Source organism: Anolis sagrei, chromosome 1, assembly GCF_037176765.1.
Source record: "Anolis sagrei isolate rAnoSag1 chromosome 1, rAnoSag1.mat, whole genome shotgun sequence".
In the NCBI taxonomy this organism is placed as follows: Eukaryota; Metazoa; Chordata; class Lepidosauria; order Squamata; family Dactyloidae; genus Anolis; species Anolis sagrei.
In genome coordinates, this window is record NC_090021.1 from 94,584,307 (window position 1) to 94,608,332 (window position 24,026).

Sequence of the window (24,026 nt, forward strand, 5' to 3'; positions counted from 1 at the left end):
ACTATTTCCACTACCTTGACAGCTGAAATACAACACCATTTGTATTTCAAATGTGGCTCTGCAACCACAACATTTTTTTTGAATAAAACGTGTTTGAGGATCAGGACATTTGTAGGAATACTAAGCTGCTTGTTTATAAAGATATTGTCATGAAACATTTACAAATGTCACTCTCAACCTATGGAAAAATTGCATCAGCGTTGCCTCTGAAAAATCCTGTAAATCTCTTGGGAAGACAGGCGGACAAATGTCAGCATTCTACTAGTCTTGAAGTTCCAGGATTAGTGAGAGAACCTCTTTGGCCATGTTGGAGCTGCAGTTAAGAAGGTTATGGCAATGCTCTTTCCAATGTAGTGCAATTGATTTTTTTATCCTTTAGGAGTTTGATTCCATCTGATGAATGTAGAGGGTATATGCCATGATTTGTTGGGCCATAGATGACCTTTATGGCTTTAAAGAATCCCTGTACATCAAGGACATCTGCAAGGTGTTAGATTTCTTGAACCTTTTTTGTCCACCAGGTGTTCCTGAGTTCTCTGGTCCTTCTTTGGGCCTCAGATTTTGTACTAGTGTAGATCTTTTTCTTAGCAGCACTGTTGGTGTCTTTCTGCCATATTTTGAAGGCTTTCCTTGCCAATTAACTTTGGATCTCAGTATCATTTTCATCAAACCAGTCTTGGTGTTTTTTAGTTTGGTATCCAACGGTTTCTTCACAGGCTGTGATGATTATGGTCTTCAGTTCATTCCAATGTTCCTCAACATTTTCAGGGTTTTCTATAGGTAGATGATACCTGAGTGTTTGGAGAAGGGCTCATTTGGAGGGCTCTTGAAGGGCTTGGGTGTCCATTTAATGCCTAATCTAGCTTCCTTGGAGTCTGCATTTGGAAGTGATCTTGATGGCCATCATGGATTTAATTAACCTGTGGTCTGTCATCAGCACTTTTCATGCTCTTGTAAAAAGCACATTGAGTTTGCTTTGCTTTGACCGGGGATGCTTCCATGTTGTCTTGAGCTTGTTTTTCTGGTGGAAGAGTGTGTTAGAAAATGCTGATCATTTCCACTACCTTTGCAGCCACCTCTCCACAAAAGTCAACATTGACACTGAAATACAATACTGCCTGTGCAGCATTTTTTCGAATGAAGCAAAGAGTGTTTGGGGATTGGGATATTCGTAGGGAGACCAAGATGCTTGTTTATAAAGCTATTGTCCTTTCAGCCCTGTTATACGCATGCAAAATGTGGACCGTCTACAGACATCACATTGCCTCCAAAAAATCCTGCAAATCTCTTGGGAAGACAGGCGGACAAATGTCAGCATTCTAGAAAAAGCAAAGACCAACAGCATTGACATGATGAACCTGGACTGGCCACTATTGTCTGAATGCCTGATCACCATCTCCCAAAGCAGTTACTATATTTCCAACTCAAAAATGGAAAACAGAATGTTGGTGGACAGAAAAAGAGATTTAAAGATGAGTTTAAAGCCAACCTTAAAAACTATGGCATAGACACTGAAAACTGGGAAGCCCTGGCCCTTGAGAATTCTAACTGGAGGACAGCTGTTACCAACAGTCTTCTGAAATTCAAAAAGGCACAAATGGAGGGTGAAAGAGGGAAACATGTCAAGAGGAAGGCGTGTTAAGCCAACCCTTGTTGGGACTGCTTTCCATCTGGAAACCAGTCCTGACTGTGAAAGAATATACAGATCAAGAATAGGTCTCTACACTCACTTACAGATCCATTGACAAGATCCTACATTTGGAAGGCAATCATACTCAGCCAAAAGGGATTGCCAATGATGATGATGATGATGAGTCTACACTGCCATATAATCTAATTCAAAGCAGATACTATGAATTTTATATGGCAGTGTAGATAGGGCCTCTGCCCTAGAGTGAATTTATGTGGTAAAGAGTTTGACCCCTATTTAACTGTTGTCTCCATGCTGTGGAATCCTGGGATCTGTAGTTTGGTGAGGCACTATCACTCTTTAGCCAGATTAATAACTGGGGCCTCTTACAGGGAGCGGTCAACCCCCCTGTTTAAAGAGCTCCATTGGCTTCCATTCATCTTCCGGTCCTAATTCAAGGTTCAGGATCTTACCTATAAAGCCCTAAATGGTTTGGGACCGTATCTTTCTCCACGAACCAGCCTGAACTCTTCGATCTTCGGGTGAGGCTCTCCTCTCACCCTTGCCAGTCTCTCAGACTCACCTCGTGGGTACAAGGGAGAGAGCCTTCTCTTCTGTGGCCCCTTGACCCTGGAACTCATTGCCGGAGAGATTAGGAAAGCTCCTACTTTAGAAACGTTTAAAAAGAGTCTCAAGACCTGGCTCTCCCGTTGCGCCTTTGGAGAGTAGCCACACAACTTCATGCTACTGCTCCCTCAGCATTCCTGTCCCAGGAGTTTCTCCCCGCCCCCCTTGTACATAGGTTTGTTTATTATCCCATCTCTCCATGAGTTACAATTAGTTTTACCCCTTTATCTCACTCAGAGTTTTTAAATCATTTTATGTACATGCGGCCCACTCTTTGTCCTTATGTTTGGTTCTTATGTTTTATGTATATTGTTTATATGCTTTGATGTTTTATACTTTAATGTTATGTTGTTTATTTTATTATAATTTTGTATTCTTTGTATTGTAATCTGTTGTTCGGGCTTGGCCCCATGTAAGCTGCTCCGAGTCCCCATTGGGGGAGATAGTGGTGGGGTATAAATAAAGATTATTATTATTATTATTATTATTATTATTATTATTATTATAGCAGAGAAAGCTAAAAACTTTGTAAAACTACAGCTCCCATTATTCCACAGATTTATTTGGCTCCTTCACTTCCAACACATATTTGGAACTGCTATAGTTCTACTAGTGATTTCTGTTTCCACTATGCAAAGAGATCTTATCTTATCTTAACTTTGGCCCTCGAGGTGTCTTGGACTTCAACTCCCACAATTCCTAACAGCCTACTGGCTGGTTGAACCAAATGAGCGGCCTAAGCTTTCATGGGCTGCCTTTCCTTGGGAGCAACATCCTCGTGACCAGAATGCCTTTGGGGGTATTATTGGTATTCTTACTCCAGTTGTCCCTCAAAAGGATAACGGATTCATGCTTAGTGTGCTCGATAGCCAACCTATTATTCATAGTCCATAAAGAAAGGGGCACTTAGTAATCATTTGCAAGCAAGCACACCCCTTTAGCTATTTAAAAGTGTTTTTAATGCTTTCCTAACTAACACCATGCTTCTTTCTAATGGGTTCACAACACATAAGAGAAGTGAACATGGCCATGCACTCGCTACTAAAACATTTCACAGCTACTGGCTGTTAGGAATTGTTCAAAACACCTGAAGGGCTGAAGTTTGCCCATGCCTGAACTATATACACAATAGAAGGAATGCAGTGTGACAACACTTTAACTGCTTTGGCTCAATGCTGCGGAATCCATGGAGTTTTAACCTTCTCTGCAAATGAGTGGTTTTGCCTCATCAAAACCTAACTCCCACTGAGCCAAGGAAATTAAAGTGATGTCAATTTGTTTTAATTTCACATCATTGATGCATTCTATGTATTGTTGAAGGCTTTCATGGCCGGAATCACTGGGTTGTTGTAGGTTTTTTGGGTTATATGACCATGTTCTAGAAGTATTCTCTGCTGACACTTCACCTGCATCTATGGCAGGCATCCTCAGAAGTTGTGAGGTCTGTTGGAAACTAGGAAAATTGGGTTTATATATCTGTAGAATGTCCAGGGTGGGAGAAAGAACTCTTGTCTGTTGAAGCTAGGTGTGAATGTTTCAATTGGCCACCTTGATTAGCATTTGATGACCTGACAGTTTTTAGGTGTGGCTTGTTAGTGCCTGGGGAATCCTTTGTTGAGAGGTGATTAGCTGGCCCTGATTGTTTCTTGTCTGTAGTTCCCCTGTGTTTGAGTGTTGTTTTTAGTTTACCTGTCTAAACATATCTCCCTCTATGAATCACCAAGGACCTTAAGATTATCTGGTGGGGCCCTGCTCTCGGTCCCACCGTGATTGCAGTCACATTTGGTGGGGACGAGAGACAGGGCCTTCTCTGTGGTGGCCCCTCAGCTGTAGATCTTCCTCCCTTATGAGGTTAGATTTATTTATTTATGACATTTATATGCCACCCTTCTGACCCCAAAGGGGACTCAGAGTGGCTTAGAAGATATACATACATACATACAATATATTAAATTATTAGCATAGTACACTATCAGTATTATATGTTACTATATTGTACTACACCATTATATTGTAATATTTTATTAGTATACTAGCCGTCCCCTGCGACGCGTTGCTGTGGCCCAGTCTGGTGATCTCGAAAATAAAATAATGAGAATATGTTGGTTTCTAATATATGTAATTTCTTTATGCTTGTGGGTAAACATTATTTCTTGTTGTTTCTTTGTCAGTCTTGATGTAGAGATTGTCTGGTTTCCTTCAAAGTCCAGTTGAGTTCGTATTTGGGCAAATGGAATATTTGTGCCAAGTTTGGTCCAGATCCATCATTGTTTGAGTCCACAGTGCTCTCTGGATTTAGGTGAACTACATCTTCCAAACTCACGGTCAATGCCCACCAAACCCTTCTAGTGTTTTCTGTTGGTCATGGGAGTTCTGTGTGCCAAACAAGGTTCAGTTCCTTCATTGGTGGAGTTCAGAATGCTCTTTGATTGTAGGTGTACTATAAATCCCAGCAACTACAACTCCCAACATCTATTTTTTGAGTGATGGTCACTCCTTGGGTTAGTAAGTGTTTTGTGGCCAAATTTGGTGTCACTTCCCCCAGTGGTTTTTGAGTTCTGTTAATTCCACAAACGAACATTACATTTTTTAATATAGATTATACATTATATATATATCAATGGTATTCCCCATAGTTACCTACGGATGTGAGAGCTGGACCTTAGGGAAGGCTGAGCAAAGGAAGATAGATGCTTTTGAACTGTGGTGTTGGAGGAAAGTTCTGAGAGTGCCTTGGACCACGAGAATATCCAACTAGTCCATACTTCAGGAAATAAAGCTCAACTGCTCATTGGAGGGAAGCATAGTAGAGATCAAAATGAAGTACTTTGGCCACATCATGAGAAGAAAGGGAAGCTTAGAGAAGACAATGATGCTGGGGAAAATGGAAGGAAAAAGGAAGAGGGGCCGACCAAGGGCAAGATGGATGGATGGCATCCTTGAAGTGACTGGATTGACCTTGAAGGAGCTGGGGGTGGTGACGGCCGACAGGGAGCTCAGGCGTGGGTTGCTCCATGAGGTCACGAAGAGTCTGAAACGACTGAACGAATGAACAACAACAAATATTATAAACATATTATAGATCTGCCCTATCCCTTCTGATCTTCCGGAAGAAACTTAAATCCTGGCTGTGGGATCAAGCTTTTGCAGAACAGACTGATTTGCTGGTGAAGATAAAGTTTTAGTGGACTGCAATGGACTGATTTGGATGACAATTTGAACCGGCAAACTGTTTCAATGTATAACTGTTTTTAATGTATGCTAATTGTATTTTATGTTATGATATTACAGTGTGTTGGCATGGAAGTCCTCCCGAGTTCCTCTTTGGAGATTGAGAAGGACAATAAATGTTCTAAATAAATTAATAATAACTTTAGAGTTTTTTAATACTGGTAGCCAGATTTTGCTCATTTTCGTGGTTTCTTCCTTTCTGTTGAAATTGTCCACATGCTTATACATTTCAATGGCTTCTCTGTGTAGCCTGACGTGGTAGTTGTGAGAGTGGTCCAGCATTTTTGTGTTCTCAAATATGCATTCTGGCAACCAAGGCAGACAGCCCCTAGCTTAGCTCCGCCCCTTTCTGGAGTCCGGAAGTGCCCGCTTCCTGCGAGTCTCGGGCAGCCAATGAAACGCCGCGGGGAACCCAGTTCCCGAATGTTGGCTTGGATCATGTGACTCTGTTTCGCTTTCGGCGGCGGTGTTCTAAAGGGGAAAGGCTTCTTGTATATACGTTTTGCAATAGCAGCCGCAGCCATGGGGTTCATGGTGTTCTTCCTGCTCTGTGTGCCGTTGGGCCTCTGCGCCGCCCAGAGCCCTTTCCCTGCTGCAGAGAGGCTGGAGGAGGAAGGGTCTCCCTGGCTGGGGCTGCCGGAGGAGCTGCTGCACCCGGAGGTGGAGCCGGAGTGCCGGGAGCTCTTGGCCGGCTTTGCCAACAGCAGCGTGAGGCTCAGCGGGTGCCTGGTCCGCCACGCCCGGCCCGTCACCGTCTGCCAGAACTGCTACCGGCCCTTCCGCGAAGTCACCGAGCACCTGGAGAACATCAGCCGCGCCGCTGGGGTGCGTCCGCACTGCGAGATTAACGCGCTCTGACGCCGCTTGAACTGCCGCGGAATCCTGGGAGTGGTGGTTTTACATGGCCTTCTCTGCCGAAGAGGGCTGGGGCCTCACCAAACGACAACGCCCAGGATTCCGCAGCAGTTAAAGGGGTGTCAAACTGCATTCATTCAACATACAACCAAAAAATACAGGATTGGGAATGAGTTTTTGGGCTGTATCCACTCTATAGAATTAAAGTACAGTAAACTCCCAGTTAACCGGAACTCTCAAGCAACCGGTAGAAAGAAAGAAGAAATAGTACTTTAAATAAAAATTAAAACATGTACAATACAGGAAAACCTCTACGTTAATTTGAAGCTATTGGCTTTTAATTACTGTATTTCAATATCAAGCCAATACATCAGGTATGAGCAAACTTTGGCTTTCCAGGTGGTTTGGACTTCAACTCCCACAATTCCTAACATGGCTGTTGCCTCCTTGGCAATCCTATTTCTAAAGTGTCAGGAAAGTCTTTTCGTATTATCTCGGGCTGTCATGAGGTGGTCCAAACACTGCTTGTTTCTCTCTTCTGTCTAAATATTAACTCTAGAGATACAATTCTCATTTGGAAAGTCAACTAGCGGTACTTTGCTCACTGTTCTGAGAGAAGACAGGAGGCCTACTTATGGTAGAGGAAGAAGGTACAAGAAGGATCTTATGCAACAAGGGTTATGAATTGTCCTTGGAAATTTTCAAGGGGATAAGGACAGTAGCAGTTGGTAGTGGGATGTAGCCCATACTCTGGGTGCATCTGCATTGTAGAACAAATGCAGCTTGACACCATTTTAACTGTTGTGGGTCATACCAAAATTCATAATTTTGCTCGCAAAGCCTTCCCTCGACTTATAGATGTGGCAGATTTATGCATGTGTATATATCAGGCATGGGCAAGCTTGGCCCTCAAACTGTTTTGGACTTCAACTCTCACAATTCCTAACAGCCAGTAAGCTGGCTGGGATTTCTGGAAGTTGAAGTCCTCACAGCAACCCAAACATACTACTACTACTACTACTACTACTAATAATAATAATAATAATAATTAGTAGTAGTATTATGTTTGGGTTGCTGTGAGCTTTCTAGGTTGTATGGCCATGTTTCAGAAGCATTCTCTCCTGACATTTCACCCACATCTATGGCAGGCATCCTCAGAGGTTGTGAGGTCATTATTATGTTTATTCATATCCCACTTGTTCTTTCCACAAGTAGACTCAAAGTGGCTTACATTAAAAGTATTTCAATACAGTAATCCAAAACACCTAAGGGCCAAAGTTTGCCCATGCCTAGTATATAGTAAATGTTGAAGCAGCACTACGTAAAATGTTAGCCTGCCAACCAGTCCAGTCTATTGTTTGCGCCATATTTACTGTATGTGAGATGACCAGTGATGATTCTGAAGTTGCGGGAACCTCAATGAACAGATGTCTGATTCTGGCTGGAAAATAAGGATGAGCCTGACTAATTCTGCCACACTGAGATTCTGTCATTCATGCATTTGGAGTCAGTCCACTTGAACTAAAAACACATGGAAAATGTTGATTTTCACCCAATATTTCCTTGTGTCTGCATTTTTTGTTGTCAGGACTTACTCGGTTTAGTAGAAGGCCAGTCTCAGTGAAGATGAGACTAGATCACAGTTGATTTTGATGTCAAATTGTACATTCTCATAGCAGAACATCATTCAGTAAAACAACAACATTGGTTCGTCCAGAATGGCCCGCATCACTGCAGAGTATTTTAGCTATTTATTTTGTTTTATTCAGCTAAACAAATTCAATTTGCAACATCTAGGAAGTAAAATGTTAAGCAGGAACAACCAGAAATGGGAAATTGACTTATTGTGAGTGACATATCACAAATTTGAGCTTTTGTGGCAGATTTTAATCATTTCCTAAGCTGCCTTTGAGTCCATTTAATGAGCGCAAGGAAGCTGACTCAAACCAAGCGTGCATCTGCAATACTGAATAAATGCCGTTTGATACCACTTTAACTGCCATGGCTTAGTGTTGTGGAATCATGGGAGCTGTAGATAGTTAGCAGTGAGCTGTGGCAATTAAAATGGTGTCAAACTGCATTATTTCTAAAGTGTAGATGTACCCTAAATCCAATGTTTTTGTTTCTTGTGTTATAAACCTAATTTTTCGGTTAAGTTTTTCTTTTAATATTGTGGTTGTATGACATTTCTCTTATATTGAATTTATACATTCATATACTTGTATATGGTATTTCAAAAGGTGTAACTTGTTTTTGTATCACAGCTTCCAGAACGCCATAGCTAGCACAGGCAGTGGAGAGTTCTGGAAATTGTAGTTCTGAAAAAATAACTGTCTCAAGCTTAACTGGGGCATTCTACAGGGAGCGGTCAACCCCCCTGTTTAAGGAGCTCCACTGGCTGCCATTTATTTTTCGGTCCCAATTCAAGGTACAGGTTATCACCTACAAAGCCCTAAACGGTTTGGGACCCACCTACCTTTGTGACCGTATCTCTCTCCACGTACCAACCCGGGCCCTTCGTTCCTCGGGGGAGGTCCTCCTTTCACCTTTACCAATCTCACAAGATCATCCTGTGGGCACAAGGGAGAGAGCCTTCTCTTCTGTGGCCCCCTGGCTTTGGAATTCCTTACCTGGCGAGATCAGGAAAGCCCCTTCACTAGAAACATTTAAAAAGAACCTCAAAACCTGTTTTTTCCGCTGCGCCTTTGGTGAGTAGGTGCACAGCATGATATTTTGCACCCCTCAAGGTTTTCTGCTAATGGAGTTCGTGCCCTTCAAATAGGATGTTTAGCCTCACAACTCTGTGTGTTTTATGAGTTCCATATAAATGCTCTGCTCCTATTTTATCTCATCATAGTTTGTTAACTTTTTTATCCTGAATATGTGGCCCGCTCATTGTCATCCTTACTGTGATTATTATTATTATTAAACTTTATTTGTACCCCGCTAGCATCTCCCGCAGGACTCGATGCGGCTTACAAAGGCCAAGGCCTCAATACACAACATAACAATACATCTAAAGCAAATTAAAAACACTTAAAGCAATATTAAAACAACAAGCAATAAACAATACACCAAAACGCAGTAAAACTGGGCTGGACCAGAGTAAAGGGTACAGGATTAAAAGTGCTGATGTGACAGGTAATATGTAAGGCTTCTAGGGCAAGTGCAGTGTGCAGTGTGCGGCAATCATAATTCTAATAAAGTGCTTATGGGACTTGGTATTGGAGATTTCCTATTCAGGGAAGGCACATTGGAACAGCCAGGTCTTCAAGTTCTTTCTGAAGACTGCCAATGTAGGGGCCTGTCTAAGATCTTTGGGGAGGGTGTTCCAGAGTCGGGGCGCCACCACGGAAAAGGCCCTGTCCCGTGTCCCCCACCAAACGCGCTTGCGACGCAGGTGGGATCACGAGCAGGGCCTCTCCAGATGAACGAAGTGAGTGTGTGGGTTCGTAGACGGAGATGCGGTCACGCAGGTAGGCTGGTCCCAAACCGTTCAGGGCTTTGTAGGTAAGCACCTGCACCTTAAATTGGGCTCGGTAGATAAACGGCAGCCAGTGGAGCTCCTTGAACAGGAGGGTTGACCTCTCTCTGTAAGGAGCACCGGTTAACAACCTGGCCGCTGCTCATTGGACCAGTTGGAATTTCCGAGCCATTTTCAAGGGCAGCCCCACATAGAGCGCATTACAGTAATCCAACCTAGAGGTGACCAAGGCATGGACCACCCCGGCCAGGTCAGCCTTCGCGAGGTATGGTCGCAGTTGGCGCACAAGTCTTAGTTGTGCAAAAGCCCTCCCGGACACTGCTGACGCCTCAGCTTCAAGCGTAAGCTATGAGTCCAAGAGGACTCCCAAACTGCGGACCTGTGGTTTCAGGGGGAGTGCAAACCCCGTCCAACACAGGTTGCCACCCTATACCCCGGTCAGGTTTACGATCGACCAGGAGGACCTCTGTCTTGTCGGGATTGATCTTCAGCTTGTTCCTCCTCATCCAGATAGACACAGCGGCCAGGCACTCGTCCAGCATCCGAGAGGCCTCCTTGGAATTGGGTGGAAATGAGTAGTAGATTGTGTTTATTGTAATGTTTATTTTATGATTTTTTTTCTTTTAATGTCATTTTGATAATGTTGTTGTTTGCTGTATATGTTTTGATTTTATTCCTGTATTATGTTGTCCAGGCTTGGCCCCATGTAAGCTGCTCCGAGTCCCCATCGGGTAGATGGTGGTGGGGTAGCAATAAAGATTATTATTATTATTATTATTATTATTATTATTATCATCATTATTATTATTATTATTATTAGGTAGGTCTGATGAGATTCAATCTTCATTTGAAAGGATGTTCAGTAGAGAAGTCTTCTGTCTGAGACCTTGGATGAGGTCTGCCAGAACTGATAGATGCACAACTGACTTGGTATAAAGTGAGATTTGTATGTTCACTTTTAGACTGTAGTTACTTTGTAGTGAGCCAGCCATCTTGTGATGCTGAATTAGACATTCTGGTTTCTTCCTTTCTTTTGCAGCTGTGTGCTTTGTGTATGGTGTGGCTTGCTTTTTTCATTTCATCTCTTGCCATTTCTTCCATCAACATTCTGGCATAGTTGTTGATTTCTGCTACACATATCATGCTCTGGACATTGTGGGTTGGTCTTTTGGGGGTGGGTGGGACTTCTTGGGCCAAGAATTTAGCCTTTGGGATATGTCTTTGGACTTAGAAGTTTCCTAAGTTCTAGTTCCATGATGTCATATTTTTGCAGGGATTTTCTCTGTCCTGTCTTGCTTATTGAACAGCTTGTGCAAAGGCAATGTTTCTCCCACAGACCGCAAGAAAGCTCCATAGTCTGTCCTTGGTCTCAGTGTATTGGCACTGTGAAATAACCTGTCTTTATTTGAATGTATAGTGATGTATACAAATGTATAATAACGTATACTCTCTGTCCTTTCAGAACACTACTGAGAGTAACCCCTGTGCCAAAAGCCTCTTGATGTCTGATAGACTACAGATAGTTCTGATCATGTCTAATTTTTTTAATGCTACGTGGAAAAAAGCAAATTGTGCAAGTATGTATTCCCATTTTTCAGTTTCTTGGCCTCCTGTATACAAAGTAACCTGTATCATTTTCATGCCTGTACAGTGCGTATTTACCCAAATGATTATTTTCAAGTTAATTGTGCTGGGAATAAAGAGGTACCCCAATTTCTTTCTTCATTGGCATCAGTTTACGTATGAAACTAACGGGCTCCAGGAATAAGTATGTTCTCCTGCCCTTAGGATTGCTTGGTACTAGACATGGGGACTAGAAAGAGGATCATTTTAGGGGATTCTGGAATTTTATCTCAAGGAATCCCTGTTGGTCCTATAAAGTTTTAGGTGTCACATAAAGGCTTGGTTTGCAAATAGAAATAGACCACAAATTCTGGTTGCATAAAACTATTACTTGAATGGGCTCATTCTTTCCTCTTTGTTCAAACAGAAGAACATACTACCGATGTGCCCCTCTCCACATGTTTCCACGTTTAACTTTTCAGATTTGATTATTCATGTATTGTATTAATATGTTTTCTCTAATGAAATGTGACTCTAAAGCCAGCTTCTACATGAATGTGACTATAGAGTTGCATTGGAGGAACTAGAGAGAATACATCTCTAGATATTTGTTGGTCCTCCAGTTCAATTCTGTGGTTAATCTCTGTGGAAGTTGACCATAAACTTGCACAGGAGGACCTAGAGATTCCTAATGAGGGGTTTTCTCAGGTTAAAAATAGCATTTTAAAAAATTGGCAGTTCTCCCACTTTTACAGAGATTATCTTTCCCTAACCCCAACAAAAGGGCCTACTACAGGCAGTCCCCAAGTCACAAATAGGATATGTTCTGTAGGTTTGTTCTTAAGTTGAATTGTATGTCAGTCGGAATAGGTACATTATTTAAGTGTAACTCCATATACATATACATATTGCATATACAACTAGCTAGCTAGCTTTGGTAGCATAGGTGTTTATTTTGCTGCCTGTGCCCCTGTTTGGAAGTTTTCCCCTTCCTTTATGTCCCTGTGATGATCGGATTTTGACAAATTTGGCTTGTTGTGGAAATAAGGATTGGTGATTAAACTTCAGTGGAGACACATTTTCCCCATGATAACTCTTCCCAGAGTAAATTTCCTTTCTGAGGGGTAAATTTCTTTCACTTCCTGTTGTCTTACCCCCCGTTCTTAACTATGAGTCATTTGTAAACTGGATGTTTGTAGCTCGGGGCTCCCGGTATGTAGTTGACTGCAGGATTTGAGTTTATTATCAGAAACACTCTGCCTTGTTTGAGTTCATTATTAAAATGTTTCCCCATGATTTGGATTTTGCATATGGCTCACATCTAGCTGTTTTATAGGAAATTTAGTGAAATACCCAGCCAGTGACCCACTAGTGGATTCTCATGTCATATAGTCTGTTCTTAAATTCAGACCATCAGAAACATATCCTCAAAATTTGGGGTCATTTTAAACATAGGAAAGACTTTTTTTTGTTTCCAGCAGGAGGTCACTAGGAAGTTGACTTCTGTGACATTTCCTCCTGAACAAATTCCTCTCTTGGATGTAAAACGATCTAGAGAAGGTTGAAAACTTGTTGAAATTATAGAGAAATTTAGGGAAAATATATTTAAGAAGAAGCAGGACTATCTCTCTCCAGAGTCTCATGTGGGGTACTGTATCACCCTAACATCTTAACAGTTGCCAATCTCTGCTTTAGTCGCTATAATATCTAAACCATTTGTAGATTTTCCTGTTTACCTGTGCTTCTTTATTTCCTGTGCCTATTGTAGATGTCAGCATCTCTGAGTAGATATTTGATATTGCAAACCTCTAACCTTTTCTTGTTCTCATTCTTTGTAAAGTATGGTGGACATAAGTGTCCCTAAACAACAACTTGAATATTCATCCACCTTATAAAATAAGAATGTGTGACTAAGATATGAAAAACAAACACACGCTGGCCTTTTGAAAGGAGATACAAGGATATATTACTTTTTTGGCCTTCTCTCCACAGATTGTTTGAAGAACAACAGTGAAGGCTTATCAAATAGTACAGTGACATTCCTGGCCTTATTCAATGAATCGATGGCATGCTTTGAGCACAACCTTCAGGTACGTCATACAGTTCATGTGAGAGTGAAGTTGAACCCTCTAATATAGCATATATTTGCAATATACGGGACATATAATTCAGAAATTCTTACACAGTTTTGGCAGGTAGAACAATTATCTTTCAAATGCAGGTGTTCACTACTGAAAGAATAAGATGCATTCTAATTAATGTTCACCTCCATCTCATAAGCAATTATGGTGCTGTTTTGGTCTCACAATAGTTGGTAATTATATAGGAAGAGTTGCACAGTCTCTGCATATAGTAAATCACTTTCTTTCCTTATTCTGGGCCTAGTAACCTTAGAATTTAAGTATATGGGTCTTCTGGTATTTTGATGTCATTTTCGCTAAGCCCAGATAGCTGAATATATTTTGAAATTTGAGTTTTAACATGTTTACATATGGATGTCTAAAAAGTATAGTACTTGATACAACAAGATGTAATGATAGTCATCAGACTGGGCCATTTTGAAAGGAAAGAGATTCATGTAATAGAAGGTTTTCTGTGGCTACTGGCCGTATTGGCTATATATTTTGAATATGAGAAGAAGTAGGTCTCTGAAAACTCAGTGCAGGGGAGCACAGGCATATTTTACTGCAGGCTTCTTCTTCTTATGCTATTTGTATCCGACTTTTTTCTCTCCATACGGACACTCAAAGTGGCTTACAGCTAAGAATCGCAATACAACTTAAAATATACCAATATACAAGTATAAAAACAGTATTTAACATAATTAAAAACATATAAAACTACAGCAGTCCCTGACAATTTAAAAAACTTTCTTCTTTAAAAGCCTGCCTGAATAAAAAGTGTTTAACCTTCCGCCGGAAGGACAGCAGGGAGGCGGCTATTCTGGCTTTCCTGGGCAGGGAGTTCCAGAGTTGAGGGGCAGCCACCTAGAAGGAAGGCCCGCTCTCTCGTTCCCACCAGTTAAGCTTGAGATGGAGGTGGGACCGAGAGAAGAGCCTCTCCTGAAGATCTTAGGCCCTGGGCAGGTTCGTACAAGGGGATGTGGTCGGCCAAATAGCCTGGACTTGAACTGTTTAGGGTTTTAAAAGTCATTAAAGTCAGCAATTTGAATTGTGTCTGGAAACAGATTGGAAGCCAGTGAAGCTGCTTCAACAGGGTGGTTGTCGCTCCCTTTAGCCGGCCCCAGTAAGCAACCTGATTGCAGCTCTTTGGACCAGCTGAAGTTTCCAAGCACTCTTCAGAGGCAGCCCCACGTAGAGTGTTCTTATATGTGTTTAGATTCTAATGGAAGAAGGAATCACACAGATTTAGAATAAGGGAAGGAGAAAGTTAGTATTGGAAAAGTCAGAATTAGAAGAAGCAGGGCCGTAGCCAGAAAAAAAATTTCGGGAGGGGTTGAATTTGGGGGGGGGGTTGAAAATTTCACGGCGGGGGGGGGGGGGGTTGAAACCTGCCTCCTATTTTATTTTATTTATTTATTTATTTATTTATTTACAGCTTTTATATTCCGCCCTTCTCACCCCGCAGGGGTCTCAGGGCAGATTACAGTGTACACATATATGACAAACATTCAATGCCAATTTTTGACATACAAACATATACAGACATACACAGAGGCTATTTAACTTTTTCTGGCCGCCAGGGGAGCTGTCGCTTTCCTCCTCCATCTGCGACGCTGATGAAGCACCTCTGCATTCCCCACACGCTTCCCCTGTGGAATGCTTTGCCGGAGTCTTTTTTATGGCCTCATAAATCAGTTAATTTAGCCTCCCCACACTTTAAGGTGGTACCTAATTTTACTACTTGACAGATGCAACTGTCTTTCGGGTTGCAAAGGTCGACAACAGGCTACACACAATTGGTTGGAAACCCACTCCAACCCGGGCTGGCTTCGAACTTATGACCTTTTGGTCAGAGTGATCTTCATGCAGCTGACACTCAGCCAGCTGCGCCACAATCCCCGCAAAGAGCATAGCAGGGGGCAGAGCAGCCTTCCATAGCCTGCAGCTCCGCCCCTGTCAACCTCCTCCACCAAGTCTGGCCTCCTTAATGAGAGCATTCAACACACACACCCAACTTGGTTGTTTCACTACATCGGCTGTTGCTGCAAGTAATGACAGTGTGAATAAATTGTCAATATTTGCTTGAGATAGTGCTTGCAGTTCTGGAGGGACTCTTAATTTTTTTGCATCTCATAGACTTAGCATGGGGATTAGGTTAATCAGTTAAAATTCATGAGTAATCCAGTTTTTTAAAAAAAATCTGAAACATTTGGGGGGGGGTGTTGAACCCCTAAAACCACCCCCTCGCTACAGGCCTGAGAAGAAGGGATGGAGAGTGATAGCAGAGTGAATGGAGTCCAGAGAAAAAGAGGGGAATCTCTCCCACATTCAAAGTGATCATATACAGAGGACAATGGGCTGTGTGTGCAGTTCTTGGCCTCTGTCAGGATATAGCAAATATAACATGCTATTTGATGTTGCTCTACATTTATTGGATGTAATTTTCTTAATAAATATGTAAAACCTTAATACACCTAGGCTTAAATTATCCTGGTTCTTCCTTGTCATGTGGGAGCAAGTTAAAACTGCCGTGTGTTTGAATAATCCTAGAAGCTACTCTGTGATTGCACACGTTTGCTCAATAATGAAAAGATAGATAATTTTCAGTGCATGTGTGTATCTTTTTTCCTTCCCCCTTCTTTTGTTTGTCGGTGATCAAAGCATTAAATGTTAATATGTACTGCAGTGATGGATTCTGTAATAACAAAACAAATCACTTATTGTTGATGTATAGTCATTAGTGTAACTGTTTTGCATTTATGTTGGAATAGTCAGTAGCTATTGAGTAATGAGAGTTGTCAGCAGGAGGTAAATGAAAAGAGTAGATGAAGAGTTGGTCCAACATGGATATACCGAGAGCATAGAAACCTACAAATTAAATTCATCCACAGCTCTATAAAGAGCTTCTGTTGTTTCTTAATTTTCCTCCTCCTCTGATTTAAACTGATACATCCAATTTCTTCTTAGGTTTTTACCTTATCACCAGTATGTTCTTCTCTACCTGCCTGTAGTATAAATTAGTTTTCCTATATTCTTCTTAATGGTTGCCCCCATCTGCTGAAATATCCGTTCTCTCTGTTTTCTTTTGCTGTTAGGCAAAGACATTTTTGTTTAAAGTAGGCTTATAATGTTGTTGTTTTTTTTAAAAAAATCAGATGTTCTATTTATCTTTTCAAACTTTGATTTGTTGTTGGAATGATTTAGAATGTTTGTGTGGTCCTTTTGATTGTTTTAAAATGTTATTGTAAATATTTTAAAATCTCTGGAACCTACCTTGGGTCCCACTTGTCAGAAATATTAAAAATTAACTAGGTATTTTTAATTATAAAAATGTGAGTCAGACACTGAAAGGGTTAAATGGATGCAGTGACTCAGCAAAAGTGGCAGTTCAATATAAGTAGGTGTGCCTGTAGCTTAGGTATCTCTTAGTGTTAGTTGCCCTCTGTATGAAGAGACCTCAGTGTGAGAGGCCTCGGTGTTAGTAGGTCTCAGTGTAAGGATGGCCTGGTGTAAGAAGGCATCGGTAAGAGAAGCCCCAGGTTAAAGCCTCATGTGTAAAGCTCCAGTGAGAATGGCTGCTGTGTGTAAAAGGCTACTGTGTGAAACTCCTGTGTAAGTTTAGTGTGAGAAGAGACTGTGAGAGTGAAGCTTTTTTGTTTGCATGAGAAAGAAGCCCAGCATGGAAGCAAAGAAGGAAGTATAAAGAACTTTATTTGTGTTATGGAAACCTTATTCTTGTAAATCATGCAATCATATTATTTTGCTGTAAAGAAAAGCCTCCTAAGAAAGATATAACATTGGTCTGCATGTTTTTGTTCTTTTTATCACTTTTGGTTATTGGAGCTGAGTCATGCTGCTGCTAATAAGTTACTCTGCTGTACCTTTATGAGGAGTGTTTTTTTGTTAATAAGCCCACTCGCCCAACACCACTCTGAGGGAGAGTTGACATACAGATAAATGAATGAATGAATTATTGTAGTCATGGGTTATGCATCAGAATCAGGTCTACTTTCTAAATTATGATGCTGAAAAACGAATATCCCCCTTGTGTCTGTAGAGGCAGGAAGACAGTCGGCTCCCAGGTAACATCTCAGATGTGTGCAAGAACTGCAATGCAACTTACAGAAAATTGAATGACATGTACAACAGTATGCAAAAGAGTGGGAAGGAAGATGAATCTGAGGAAGAGTTCCACTTGTGCATCGATGTAGAAGATGCTGTAAGTTTTCATGCTTTTGTTGTTGTAGGCCCCCATTCTATCATATCACCTACTGTTTTGACTATAGGATTGCAGTTGGTTATATTTTACAACATTGCCACAAGGCAAAATCAAAAGCATTTTGATTTATGCTCGAAATAATAATATGACAATGTGGTAACCAAATGTGTAAGAATACTAAAGCACAGAAACGGGCGACCAAATTGGTCAGAATGTGTTACTTTAACAGAAAAGAAATTCCAGTATTGGAGGCACTGTGAATGCTTATAGGGCACATGCTTGCAACTCTTAAAAATGGTGTTGGAGATGGATCACTAAGAACCTGTGGAGAAACTACCAGTGCAGCCAGAGTGCTTTAAATGAACCTAAAGAACAATAGGAGCCCCGAAACACATTTCTTTCTGACCCTGCACAAAATACTGATCTCCCATGGTGAATAAATTTGTGTTTTTAAACGACAAGTCCTTCTCTCCTTGTTAGATGAACATCACACGAAGACTTTGGAGCACCAGTTTCAATTGTTCTGTCCATTACAGTGACACGGTGCCAATGATTGCTGTTTCTTCATTCATTCTCTTTCTACCAGTTGTTTTCTACTTGAGTAGCTTCCTTCACTCGAAACAGAAAAAGCGTATCCTAATGCCATGTAAGTTTGTCTTTTTTAAACTGTTGAGTCTATTTTCTTGCAATTAAAAGTTGGTTATTTGTGGTGGAACTTTTGCATTGATAGAGTTCAGCTTTTTTGGTTTAGCCAGAGTGGCCTGTGGACCTCAGAAGGGCTTATCCTGAAAACTAGTTCATTTAGGCCAAAGGTAGCTGGAACAGTTGTGACATCAAGTACCATATATACCTGAGTATAAGTCAAGATTTTCAGCCCCTTTTTAAGGCTGAAAAAGCTCCACTCGGCTTATACTTGAATCAAAGTTATTTATTATTTTACTGGGTTATTATTATCATTACATTTATATTACATTATTATTATTATTATTTTATTATTATTGCATCTATTATTTTACTCTATTTTTACATTTATTATTTTACTCTATTTTTATTACTACATTTATTATTATTTTACTGTATTATTACATTTATTATTTTACTTTATTATTGCTGTTATTATTGCATTTCCATTATTTTACTCTATTATTATTTTTATTACATTTATTATTTTACTCATTATTATTGGAAGGATACGTATGCACATTTACATTGAAGAAGGTTAGAATAATGGTTTAATCAGAGTTAGACAGTTACCTTAAAATACAGTTTTATGTAAATATTCAAAAGCATTAACTGATGTTTCAATTAATGTAATTTTTATTTTGAAATTTACTAGTAGCTTCTGCTTTCCCCACCTTTGGCTTATCCCAGTTTTTTGTGGTAAAATTCAATGCCTCAGCTTATATTCGGGTCAGCTTATACTCGAGTATATATGGTACTTAGTTCAAACCCATGCTTTTGTAAATAGATTTTGCTGTGAATATAGGCGGTAGGATAGGTTGGATTTACATAGTTTCTATCCTAGAAGACGTGAAGGCCACAGACGTTTATGCTATGTTATGCTTTCCTGTCCACATGGTCTGATGTGACAAGGATAAAGTGATAAATGGAGGAATGATGACATTGCCCCTCCATAAGGAACCTCCTCCCACTCTCCTGGGAAATTTTCCTGTGCTCCTCAGATTTGTAGCATTCATTAGCTGCCTTTACCGAGAAAGGTCTGGCACATGGGACTAGTTTTGCAGTTGTGTTTGCTGGTTTATATCTCATGTGTGGATTTATTTATTTGTTTATTTTAAACATTTATATTCCGCCCTTCTCACCCTGCAGGGGACTCAGGACGGAGCACAACATATATACGGCAAACATTCAGTGCCATCAATGCAAACATAAAACCATAAATATATACAAACATTAAAATCACTTATATTCACATTAAAAGTTGCTTAAAAACCATCTCAGTTTGGATGCACTGCAAACAAATGAACAGAGTCGGAGCTCTTCTATGCGAGTCCTAACTTTCTCTTTTTCTTTCTAGCCAAGAGGTTCCAGTCAAATGATAGTTCGGTGAACATCCAAGAAAAAAAGCACTGAACCTGCAGAATGCAAGCTGCTATGGGACATATATCATTGCTCTGATGGAGATAATAACAGTTTGGAATTGCACTGGATTACAAAATGTTAAACGAGACATCGTGTGACTCTGAGACGGGTACATGCACTGAAGTGGCAAACATTTTTCCCACTCTTTGGGGCTTTTATTGTGAAAGGAAATTGAAACTTCTTCCTTCTTTTGGTACTGAGCTTTTGTCTCACTTGATTTCTGATTGGTGACTGCTGAATTATGTCCCCATGTTTCCCTTATACATTCCTATTCTTTGCAGTTTATGACTGATAAGAATCTAATTTTAATTTTCATGCTCCCAGCCTTTATTATGACACAATAACATTTTTGTTTGTCTGTGATATTTTTTAAAAGGTGAAATTAGAGCTAATGCCTTAATTGCTAACAGTATTTTCCGCTGACCAGATCACTAATCTTGATTCTCTAACCAAATCACTGGTTGCAGTGCTGCTTAGATATCTGAAATAGTTTCTGTAGTGTTCATGTAATTATTTCTGGAACTACTGGTCGTTTCAATTAAGTGGTATTTAGAATTCTGTCTTGGCCAGAATGCTGTGCTCTTGATATTACCATAGTTCGGGTCCAGTAAACAGAGTCACTTCTATTCCTTTGGGTAAGGGCTGTGTGAAGATTATGTTCATTGAATCACTGTAAGCTAATCAGGTTCCTTTTATCCAACCTGGACTACAAGTGTCAGAATCCTCTGGTTAGTTGGCTGGGGAATATTGGAAATTGTAGTACAACACACCTAGAGGAATTGGATTGGGAAAGGCTGCTCTCAAGCTTTATAGAGTGGCTTTATATTTAATGGTACATGGTTTAAATATATTTATTAGAATTACAAAAGTATTTTTCTATTTTTGTATATTGGAAAAAATATCGCTGGACATACTGAATTTTGTTTGGTCTGAACTTGTTTGGACCTAAGATATAAAAATGGTAACATATATTTTATGGAAAGTGATGGTTTTTTCATACTTAAGTGTTCTGAAAATGTATTAATATGTCAATATTTTATTAGCAAAGGAGCAACATAGGTTTTTCTACTGTTTTAATAAAATATACTTAAAAGACCCTGAATTTTAGAGTTGTAGGGTCTTTGTGGTAGACCTTTGTTACCCAGACCACAATACAACAGGTACATTTCAGATTCATCTTAGAGTTCCCGAGAGGATACTGTACACCTCCCCTCCCCAGTTAGGAGATTCAACTGACAACTGTAAGCTGCCATTGTTCAGTAGAAAGGCAAAAAGGATGCATTAGAGCAGTGGTTCTCAACCTGTGGGTCTCCAGGTGTTTTGGCCTACAACTCCCAGAAATCCCAGCCAGTTTACCAGTTATTGGGATTTCAGGAAGTTGAAGGCCAAAACATCTGGGGACCCACAGGTTGAAAACCACTGCATTAGAGGCAAATTGTAGAAAGCTTTGAATGCACTGGATCCAAAGCCCCTTGTTTGGAGGGATTTTGAAAGGCAAGAAGGGTATAAAATCTTTCTGTTGTTCCAGCAGGAATGAGTCTAGTTGTGTTGAGTTTCATCCCTAGACAGCACAAGTCTCTTGTGTCATCAAATTTGCAGACCCCAATGAGTAGCTAGACTAGAGATATGATTAGGCTGAGGGACTCCGCCCCTCCCAACACACATTCCTATGAATGTTTCCCTAAATGGCTTTGTCTTTACTCTTCCTCTTTGCCACTGTCTCCTCCCCTTTGTTGATGTAGGAATGGAATTCTTAAAAACTAACTAGGGCCAGTCGTGATTATGACTTGGATGGGAGGCCAAGCAATAATGAATCCTAAGAGATGCAGGCTATATTTCAGAGGAATGAACTGGCTAAATTGCTTCTTGAGTATTTCTTGCCTAAGAAAACTCTTGTGTTTTTCTAAAGTTGACAAGACAATTTGAAGGCATGTCACACACACCATGTGAATAAGAAAATGATATATACACCAATTCCTGAGAAACTGACCTGAGGATTCATGCCATTAAAATGTTCCTGCTTCCTTTCACACAGCAAAGCAAATGTATGTGCCAACTGCCTCCAAGGTCATACTTGTATTTCTGCTTTCACTATTGTCTCTGTTAGAAGTAATCCTGATACAGTTCTTCCACTCTGAAATGTCACTGGGTGCCTTTTTAGCTCTCATTTGGAAATTGTAAGAGTTTTAGTCTAAGATTAGAGAAAGTCCAGAATCAGAACATCGCTTGGCCATGCAACTAACCTTGGCATAGTCTCAGCTAACCTATCTCAGAGAATTATTCGGGGGATAGCAAAGGAAAGGGAGAATTGTGTATGTCACCATGAATCTATTGGCTGAAAAACTGGCTACATATTAAAGAAACACTTTCCTAGTTGAGACAGTGTGTTTATACATATTGATAATAGTGTTTTGCCAGTATATGATGGGATTAAAGAGGAAAGCTTGTGTATACATTGTCTACTGCGTGTAGAAGAAATAAGAGAGGCGTAATTCCAGTTTTTCAAGGACTATGACTTCCTCGATCTAGAGATACTATACTGATATTGATGCAGCCTAGGATTGCATTGGCTTTTTTGGTTGTCACCTGTCACTGTTCACTCATATTTCACTTGTGGTCTACTAAGACCTAGATGCTTTTTTTCCATGTCAGGAATGACTTGAGAAACTGGAAGCTGCCTCTGGTGTGAGAGAATTGGCTGTCAGCAATGACGTTGCCCAGGGGATGTCCGGGCAATTTCCATCCCTGTGGGAAGCTTCTCTAATGTCCCTGCATGGGGAGCTGGAAATGACAGAGGGAGCTCAACCCTCTCTCCCCGGATTTGAACTGTTGACCAGTCAGTCAGCAGTCCTGCCGGCACAAGGGTTTAACCCATTGCGCCACCTAGATGCTATTACACATGTACTGCTTTTAAGCTAGGTATCACTTATCCTACAACAGTTCATTTAATTTTTCCTTCCTAAATGTAATGTCTTATATTCCTCACTGTTGAAACTCATTTTATTGGTTTTGGCCTAATTTTCCAATCTGTAAGGTAATTTTGAATTCTAATCTTATTCTCTGAGGTTTTGGCTATCCTTTCCTAATTTGGTGTCATTGCAAATTTGATAATCATGCCTTCTGTTCCATTACTCAATACATCAGTAAAGATGTTGAATGGTGTCAGAAAAAATTCTCAGGAACCCCATTAAACATTTCCCTCCAGGATGAAAAGGAACCATTTGGGAGCCTTTTGGGGTTCAGTCCTTCAACCTATCTCTCGTTGAAGGGATACTCCATCTATTACTTTTTTAAAAGCAGCTATTTTTCTATCTACTGTATTGCCTTCGGCTTTCGAGATGTTTGGATTTAGTCAGCAGCTGCCCTTAATAGCATTACATTGATTTGAGGCATCATATGACGGGGAGCAGCTCAAAGCGATCTTTCATTCATGCTGAGAGGGCCTGTGTGCTTGTGGAAAGCTACGGAATGACAGATTTGCTCTCATAAGCAGTGGCTTTTTGAGCTCATTCATATTAAGTAGGTCTGAAAGTCATTATTCTTGGGTATGGTGGTTAAGCACTTGAGGTCAAGGTGGAAGAGGAAAGCTGCTTTTATGATTTCCTTAGCTGCTAAGCCAATAGAAAAGTACTCATGTGATTTTTGTTGTTGTTTTCTTGTTTTAAGCATAAGAGAATGAAAGACATAACTTGTTCCAAAACTTAATGTTATCTTTCCCACATGGTTTAAAATGTTACATTGTGCACTGAAATATTTTTACTGCTGTATAACTTTTATTTTTCAGCCTACTGGATATCAGCATATTAGTAGTAAAAAGCCCCTTTGGGGAGATAGGATGGTATATAAATAAAGTTTATTATTTCTATTAAAAATAAAAAATACTGTCAGATATAATAAAGATTCTTTGTTCACAATCACTTTGTTTCACAGGAGTGTTCTATATCTCTTATTGAGAAGTGGAATGCATGAATAGTGATGGATTGGAGGCATAAGTATGGATGCTGCAAAAACTACTTAAAATATTTGTGTCACATGGCCACTACATACCTTGCATGTTCTGTAGAATTAATCTTAAGGTCAGTCTGAAGGCATGAAGGGTGCTAAAGATGTGTTTTTCATTTTGAATATGCACATTGGGTCAACTAAAATGGACAGACTTGCACAAGTCAATTCATCTGTTTTTTTTTTAAG

General features: G+C 40.3%; 1 protein-coding gene across 1 annotated transcript; it reads left to right on the forward strand.

Moving 5' to 3' along the window:
- Window positions 1-5,836: 5,836 nt before the first annotated feature.
- On the forward strand, window positions 5,837-23,752 carry OSTM1 (osteoclastogenesis associated transmembrane protein 1). Its single transcript, XM_060753130.2, has 6 exons — window positions 5,837-6,313; window positions 11,290-11,404; window positions 13,383-13,480; window positions 17,571-17,732; window positions 18,213-18,378; window positions 19,771-23,752. The coding sequence occupies exons 1-6, from the start codon at window positions 6,011-6,013 to the stop codon at window positions 19,824-19,826; spliced, it is 900 nt and encodes a 299-aa protein (XP_060609113.2). The 5' UTR covers window positions 5,837-6,010; the 3' UTR covers window positions 19,827-23,752.
- Window positions 23,753-24,026: the final 274 nt, after the last annotated feature.

What these genes read in the sequence shown, in the direction of transcription:
- OSTM1 (XM_060753130.2), top strand. Translation starts at nt 6,011, where the DNA reads ATGGGGTTCATGGTGTTCTTCCTGCTCTGTGTGCCGTTGGGCCTCTGC. An exon ending in ACATCAGCCGCGCCGCTGGG is followed by an intron (nt 6,314 to 11,289) that starts GTGCGTCCGCAC and finishes CTGTCCTTTCAG; the next exon opens with AACACTACTGAGAGTAACCC. An exon ending in GCATCGATGTAGAAGATGCT is followed by an intron (nt 17,733 to 18,212) that starts GTAAGTTTTCAT and finishes TCTCCTTGTTAG; the next exon opens with ATGAACATCACACGAAGACT.